We start from the raw sequence: 8,528 nt of genomic DNA, 5'->3' as shown, positions 1-8,528 counted from the left end.
GTCAAGTGTCAAGAAGAACCATACAACTTACAAAGTGAATCATTGCCTCAACAAAACTTGATTGACTATCCTCCAACACAACATAATGCAAACATGACTAACGTTGAGTCAGCTTTGATTCCGCTACCCAACAATTTACCGAACACGCAGAGCCAGAATGGTGATCCTCCTGTGCAACGTCGACAACGCAAGCGAAGGTGCACATGGAGTGTTGAAGAACACGAGTATGTATTCAAATTCATCTTTTCATTATGGGTTAAATGTGTTTTTAATATCTCCATTTTCTCATAAAATTGAAATTCGTTTATGTCTGAAATTTTGATACATTTTATTCTCCAAACATTAAAAATAAATGGATATATTTTTTTTAACCTAATTATGTTAAATTTTTTTGACGTGTCAAACACCTTTGAAACTAACATTTGAATTTTTACTCCATTTGACACATTTCCATTTCAATATCATTTGGGAAGGCATTTGACACATTAAAAAAATTCAACAATTTTATAAAATTTTTATTATTTTGAAAATTTGAGGATCAAAATGTATCAAAGTAGAGAGTAAGATTTGTATCATTATTTAGTGTAGGTTATTTCTTACGGGCCTTCAAATGTATATGAGTTGAAAAAGAATTTCAAAAGAAATTGTTCGAACGAAAACACTGAGTAAATTGGCCAGTCATGCTCAAATATATTCCCAACGTCAAAAAATTCTACCATCAGAAAGGAAAAGAAAAAGCATTCATCATATAACTCTTCCAATTAATGTTAATCCACCTCATGTTCAAGTAAGTGTTCCTCTTCTTAATGTTGATCCACCTCCTGGTCAAGTAACTATTCCTCTTATTGGTGATGCACACCTCCTACTCAAGATTTCTCCATGCAAAATATTAATATTCCTAATATTCATCCACTCGTCTATGCTCCTGCTCAAAATTTCTACATGCAAAATGTTCCAACACTGCTAATGTTGATCCACCTGCCTACACTCCGATGCAAGATAATAATTTAAATTCCTAATATTATGTAACAACTGCTAATGTTGTTACATAATATTTACTTATTTTGAATTTTGATTATAATTTAAATTTTAAGTTAATCATGTTATTTAGCATAGATTTTAATTATGTCACTTATTCAATCTTCGAAATTGCTCAAAAAGCTATATAGTATGACAAACTTGAATAATTTTAGAACGTAAAAGATAATAGCAATTATGAGAACATACATGCAAATGTGATTTTAATTAAAGAAAAATGCTTTTATCATTATAAAAATATAGAATTTTATTAAGAGTTATTTTTCACATTACCAGTAGTTCTAACAATACATTTTTCACAGTTACAAAAACCGTTGGAAAAATATCGTTGATAAGTAATTATCAGTGGTTTTTTTCTTAACCGCTACGGAGATTTTGGAAAACTTTTGATATTTGCAGAAGTTTCCAGAAATCACAAAATTTAGCTGAGCTTAGAAACCACTGTTACTTACATGCATTAGATTATTTTTTTTTGGGTATTATTTAATTATTATAAAAATGTTTTAATAAACGAAACACAGTATAAAAAACAATTTGAAACTAAAATTGAATATTATATAAAATAAACAGTTTGCATGTTTTGATAATAATAAACAGTAAGAATGATCAATTTTTTCTGTTTCATTATATTCATCGATTAAATAATAGTTAATCATTAATATATTTTAAAAAAACTATTTCATAAATTTAGCAATGGTTGAAATATGATAAATTGTGAAGACAATTGATTCTAATAATTTTGCAATGTTATTGTTATTATTATTTTCATTTCGTTAATTTGTGATGTAAACGAAGATAGCTGTAATAGAAATACTAATTTAAAGATAAGAAAAATGATTGCTAACCATTTAATCATAAAAAGAACAAAACAAATAAATATTGGTTTGTTCTTAAATATAAATTTTAAGTGATTTTTTTAATTTGACAGTACTTTTCAAATGCAACTATTTTTTAAAATTAGAAAAATTACTTAAGATAAAAAATTATCTAAAAAAAACTTATTTACAAAAAAATTATAAAATTTAATTATATTTTATTATAAAAAAAGAATACAGTTTTCACCAGTGTAAATAACAAAATGAACAATATGTTACGGAAAATCTATTTAAACAAATTTCTAAGCTTTAAATTCAAATTTTAAATTTATACATAACCTATTTTGATTCTCTTCTATCGGTTTCTGGAGATGAGTGTTTATAATGGAAGAGCATTTTGAAAGATAAGTCTGAGAAACATATTTTATTATTTATTATTATTACAAACCCTAGACTCATGCTTCAAATATTCTCTCACACGGTTACACGTGTGGACATTCTGCATGTTCTCCATAAACCACGTGTTACTGCATGCAAATCTGAACACCGCCAAACAAAACTCTTACATATAGATACATAGATATATAAGTTTATGTGTAGAGATGAATAGAAAAGGTTGAAGATGGCAGAAGAAGTGAAACTGAGAGATGAAAATGGAAAGCCTGTGAAACTGACAGATGCATATGGAAATCCTGTTTGGTTAACAGATGAGAAAGGCAACCCAGTGCATCTCACTGCTGTTGCAACATATCACATTCCTCTTCCTACTTTCGTAAGTTTCTTTTAAATATATTTTTAACTTTTAAATTCTTTAATATAAAATTAAAATTTGTTTATAAATTTTAATATATTTTGATTTCAAATATAATTATTTTAATTTAATTATGTTAAACTTCAAACGCGTTTAATATTAATATTTGAATTATTTATACTATTTTAATATTTGAATTATTTCATATTAATATGTGAATTATTTATATTATTTGATATGTTTTTTATTTTAATATTAATTGAAAATATTTATGAAACAAGTTGATATTTTTTTAGTTAAAAAATTATATTTATTATATATATATATATATATATATATATATATATTATGTATAAAACTAAATATTATATTAATAGGTGATTTGATTGATGATAAGTAAAACAATATATCGAACAAAACAAATTACACAAATTTTATGATACCATATTAAAAATATTAAATTAAAAATGTTAAAAAGTAGTTAATTTTAAAATTTAATTATCTTAAAAAATCAATTATAGTCTTATTTATCTTATATTTATTTTTAGTTGGTATAAATTTTTAATATATACTTATTATACATATAATATTATACATATAGCTTATGGTTGATTTTTTTTTTTTTCTGCAATTTTTGTTTAAATATGTAGTTTGAGGATAAAGGATTTGAGGATGAAGAAGGGCATGTAAGGAAGAAGGATAGAACAAAAGAGAAGTCTGTACCAGAAAAAGGTGAAGGAGAAATGAAGGAAAATTCACACAGCAAAACATCATTAAAAGAAAAGTTATTAGAAGAAAAATTATTAGAAGAAGAAGAAGAAGAAGAAAGAGCATTCACACATCAAAACATTACAATTAGTAATGGTAACATGGATGAACACAGAAGCATAAGAAAAGGAATAATAGAAATTATCAAAGAAAGATTGCTAGGTTAGGGCAACCACTAAAAGCTTCACCAATTACTATATATATATATATATATTCATCAACTTATTAAGTTTTTTTAATTTTTAGAATGTATGAGCACATGTATATATATATATTAATAAGAGAAAAATATGTTATTTCTCACAAACATCTCTTACAATAATATCGTCTTTGTACACAGAACTTAATAATTTCTTAGATATTTAAATGCAACTTGAAATTGTGTTGATTTTAATTTAAGTTATTTTATTTTTAAAAGTTTTTTTAATAAGATAATTTAAATTTAATAAATTTTAATTTTTTCATTTAAATAAAATATTTCAACTATTATTAAGTATATAGAAAATTTAAATATTAAATGATTGTTAAAAACTTAGAAAATATTAAAATTTACTATTTTTTATACTTAATCTTTGTTGGTGTTATTTTTTTTATTTTTTAATTAATATCTACATTTTTTTCTTTTATTTACGTTGATGGATGTAGTTTTTAACTGATCTTAAGTACATTTTGTCATTAATTTTAATTAAGTGTTTTTATGATGTTGATATTAGATATTTTTTTTATCAATTTTCGTATAAATGGGGAGATTTTTTCCATTGATCTCGATAAGAAAAGTAATCTAAATTAATGTTGGCTAAAAAAATTATTTAAAATTTAAAAAAATAATACATTATTAACAAAAAGTTAACCATAACAGATATTAAGTGAAAACAATTTGATTCACATGTATAAAAAAATATCTCTCTTATAGTACTCGACCAAACTTTAATTAATATTAACAAGAAATAACAGTAGTTTAAAATTTTATTATAACAACTTAAAAATAAAATAATTCTTACTAATATCAACAACAACAAAAAAAATTATTCAACCTAGCGGCGATTTGACAATGTCTTGGTTTTAGTTAAGTTAATGATATTTTTAAAATCAAAATCAAACTTTAAGAAAATATGAAGGATAAAAAATTAAAAAAAAAATAAAATCTCAGACAAGTTGACTTTGTTTAATGTTTATAATTTTAGTCAAAGCTCTTTTCGTGGTCAAGAACACAATTCATTTACATGCATGCTTGACATGTTCTATACGTGCACTCACATAGTGTATGGTTTATTCATCAAAGAAAATATACATACATATATAAAATTAATCAAATACTTAATAAATAAACTATACTTTACTTATACTTTTTTACAATCTTGGTTATTTTAAAATGTCTAAATTATTTGAAATTTAATGTAAAATTATAAAAACAATATCAAATGTGTAAGTCATGTAATATATATATATATATTTTTATATTAAACAAATTCTTACACATACTTTTTATTTACTTTTATTTTTTTTCTTTACAAATACAAAAGTTAACTATTTTAATTATTAAAATATCTCTAAAATGTGAGTTGGTAACTGTTTTAACAATGAATGTGAATGTTAGAAAGAAAAAAAAAACATTTTCCTAAAATGTAAATCAATTTGTTAAAACACAACCATGATGATGAACGAGTTAACTTATGTATATGAGGTGTTGGTCGGTTTAACTTAGCTTAGCAGAGGCAAAAAAAACCGGGTTTGGTTATGTTACTGTTACTGCAGTTGCTGATATACTGCTATGGGAAATGAGAACAGAGAATCTACGGCATTCAGAATCCGAGAATGGTGAAAAAATTGAGTGAGTTTGACATGTTCAAAGAAACAAAAATAGAATATTCTAAAGATAGGAAAGAAAAAGATGCAATGCACGAGAATAGAGAAAAGCAGAATGCAGGTTCCACATTGTTTGGCTAATTATTGGGAGCAGAGGTGATCCTTTCATTTTGTTTAGTGCAAAGATTGAAGGCGTTAGAGAGAGGAAAATCCCTTATAGGGATTCGAGAAGACCCCATTTCAGGCTTCTTTATTGTTGCTATTGTTCATTCTAAATTGAAAAAAATCCTCATCCTCATCCTCAACCCCAGGAGGTATGGGGAAGATAGAAAAAACAATAATGGCTTTCATACAACCTTTTCTATCACCCTTCAGCTCATCATCTCTGATGGCTATCCTCCTGGTTTTCATCACCCTTCTCTTTTCCTTCTCCTCTCCTTCATTGGCCTTGTCTCCCTCAGATATCTTCCAACCAAAAGATAATTTCTTGATCGATTGTGGAGCAGACAGTGTTTCCACCCTCCCTGATGGACGACATTTCAAAACAGACCCTCAAGCAACTTCTTTCTTGAAAGCCAATGATGAGTACAAAGTCAATGCAGAAAATGCAAATTTTTCTAGCCCTTTATACAAGAGTGCAAGGATCTTCATCCAGGAAGCAATATACTCCTTCCATTTGGTCCAGCCAGGTTTTCACTGGGTTCGCCTTCATTTCTACCCCGTCAAGAACAATGTCTTTGATCTCCAGAAGGCCACTTTCTCTGTCTTCACCGATACCTACGTGCTTCTCCACAGTTTCAATGTCAACAACACTGACAAGCCAATCCTCAAGGAGTACCTCATCAATGTAACTGAGCCTCATTTCTCTATTTCCTTCATCCCCTTGAAGAACTCAGCCGCTTTCATCAATGCCATTGAGGTTGTTTCGGCTCCTGATGAACTTATCTTTGACACCGCCACCAGCCTTTTCCCTGTGGAGGAGTTCTCCGGCATCACATCCTATGGCTTGCAGCCTGTTTTCAGGGTCAACAATGGAGGGCCTCTCATCACCTCATCGAATGATACCCTTGGGAGGACTTGGGATCCTGATGAGGGTTTCCTCACAAACAAGAACTTGGCCAAGAGTGTCTCGGTGGCTACCAATGTGGTTAAATTCCCCCAACACAATCCTGCAATCTCCTCTCTTACAGCCCCACAAACTGTGTATGCTTCTGCCACTGAGATGGCTGATGCTGGTGTTAACCAGCCAAATTTCAACGTCTCGTGGAAATTTGATGTGGACACTTCTTTTAGCTACCTTGTTAGGCTTCACTTCTGTGATATTGTTAGCAAAGGGCTCAATCAACTCTACTTTAATGTGTATATTAATGGGAAAATGGCAATCTCTAACTTTGATTTGTCAGCCACCACGGGTGCCTTGTCAACCCCATATTACAAGGACATTGTGGTGAATGCAACATTGATGACAGAGGAGGGACTATCAATTCAGGTTGGTCCAACCACTGGTGGTAGTGCAAGTGCCAATGCCCTTGTGAACGGCATAGAGGTCATAAAGATGAGCAACTCTGTGAACAGTTTGGATGGAGAATTTGGGGTTGATGGAAGAAGTGTTAGTGGTTCTAGCCGCGGCACGGTGGCTGCAGTTGGATTTGCCATGATGTTTGGAGCCTTTGTTGGGCTCGGAGCTATGGTGATCAAGTGGCACAAGAGGCCTCAAGATTGGCAGAAGAGGAACAGCTTCTCTTCATGGTTGCTGCCTCTGCATGCTGGTGACACAAGCTTCATGAGCAGCAAGAACTCGATGGGAAAGAGCAACTTTTTCTCCTCATCAATGGGACTAGGCCGGTACTTCTCCTTCGCTGAACTTCAGGAAGCAACCAAGAACTTTGACTCAAAGAACATCATTGGTGTTGGTGGATTCGGCAATGTGTATTTGGGTGTGATAGACGAGGGGACTCAAGTGGCAGTCAAGAGAGGAAACCCTCAATCAGAGCAAGGCATCAACGAATTCCAGACAGAAATCCAAATGTTGTCAAAGCTCAGGCACAGGCACTTGGTGTCCTTGATTGGATACTGTGATGAGAATGATGAGATGATCCTGGTTTATGAGTACATGCCCAATGGACACTTCAGAGACCATCTTTATGGAAAGAACATGCCTCCTCTCTCATGGAAGCAAAGACTAGAGATCTGCATTGGTTCAGCTCGTGGCCTTCACTACCTTCACACAGGCACAGCTCAAGGCATCATTCACCGTGATGTCAAGACCACCAATATCTTGCTTGATGAGAATTTGACAGCCAAGGTTTCTGATTTTGGACTTTCCAAGGATGCACCAATGGGGCAGGGACATGTTAGCACTGCAGTGAAGGGTAGCTTTGGTTATCTTGACCCTGAGTACTTCAGAAGACAGCAACTCACAGAAAAATCTGATGTGTACTCCTTTGGGGTGGTTCTGCTTGAGGCACTGTGTGCAAGGCCAGCCATCAACCCTCAGTTGCCCCGTGAGCAAGTAAACTTGGCCGATTGGGCGATGCAGTGGAAGAGAAAGGGCTTGCTAGACAAGATCATAGACCCTCAACTGATTGGATCAATCAATCCTGAATCTATGAAGAAGTTTGCTGAGGCTGCTGAGAAGTGTTTGGCTGATCATGGAGTGGATAGGCCTTCAATGGGAGATGTTTTGTGGAACTTGGAGTATGCTTTGCAGCTTCAAGAGGCCTTCACACAAGGAAAGCCTGAGGAGGCTCCTCCTTCACCTCCCCCACAAGCACCTGCCACTCCTACTGGTGACCCTACGACGCTGCCGCCAGCTCCAGCAGCACCAGCAGCACCAGCGGCGGCAGTGCCACGTGCAGAAGTGAATAATGCTACACCAGAAGTGCATTCTATTGATGACCATTCTGGAACTGCAATGTTTGCTCAGTTTAACAATCTCAATGGCAGGTGAAAGGCTAATTTTTTCATGAATGGAACCTCCAACTGGACAGCCACTCATCTCTAGGAGACGTTATAGTAACTTTGTGAAGACTTGGACCAAAAAATTTCTGTGTAATTGTGTGTTGTTTCTCGAGTAGGTTCTCTTGTCCTCTTGTATTGTGTGTGGGGTATTATTTTGCATGACAGCAAAAGAGTGTATCAGATATGTAATGTGATTAACTTGTTGGCTTGTGAGAACACATGCATTCTGCAGTACCATTAATCATGTATGGTATTATATAAATGAATTGTTGTATATTGATATGTAACTTGTAGGGGAGGTAATTGTAGAAGCATGTTCAAAGAAACTGGCTACTGCAGGTAGTGAAGTTGACTTCAAATTTTGTGTAATGGACCAATTTTCTAGGAGA

The 8,528-nt window shown here is 32.0% G+C and overlaps 2 protein-coding genes across 3 annotated transcripts; both read left to right on the top strand.

Annotated features, from left to right (window-relative positions):
- Nucleotides 1-2,451: 2,451 nt before the first annotated feature.
- LOC111240660 (late embryogenesis abundant protein) lies at nucleotides 2,452-3,679 on the top strand. 2 transcript variants are annotated; one of them, XM_022776128.1, is made up of 2 exons: nucleotides 2,452-2,625; nucleotides 3,270-3,679. In XM_022776128.1, exons 1-2 carry the CDS (start codon nucleotides 2,476-2,478, stop codon nucleotides 3,537-3,539), a joined length of 420 nt encoding a protein of 139 aa, XP_022631849.1. In that variant the 5' UTR covers nucleotides 2,452-2,475; the 3' UTR covers nucleotides 3,540-3,679. The 2 variants fall into 2 exon arrangements, with proteins under 2 accessions (XP_022631849.1, XP_022631847.1); XM_022776126.1 differs by having other exon boundaries at nucleotides 2,453-2,625; nucleotides 3,255-3,679.
- Nucleotides 3,680-4,833: 1,154 nt separating this feature from the next.
- LOC106755546 (probable receptor-like protein kinase At4g39110) lies at nucleotides 4,834-8,528 on the top strand. Its single transcript, XM_014637715.2, has one exon. It carries the CDS (start codon nucleotides 5,495-5,497, stop codon nucleotides 8,126-8,128), a length of 2,634 nt encoding a protein of 877 aa, XP_014493201.1. The 5' UTR covers nucleotides 4,834-5,494; the 3' UTR covers nucleotides 8,129-8,528.

Source organism: Vigna radiata, chromosome 2 (genome assembly GCF_000741045.1).
Source record: "Vigna radiata var. radiata cultivar VC1973A chromosome 2, Vradiata_ver6, whole genome shotgun sequence".
In the NCBI taxonomy this organism is placed as follows: domain Eukaryota; kingdom Viridiplantae; phylum Streptophyta; class Magnoliopsida; order Fabales; family Fabaceae; genus Vigna; species Vigna radiata.
The sequence above is the reverse complement of the archived record's forward strand: the minus strand, read 5'-3'. Positions and strand labels throughout refer to the sequence as shown.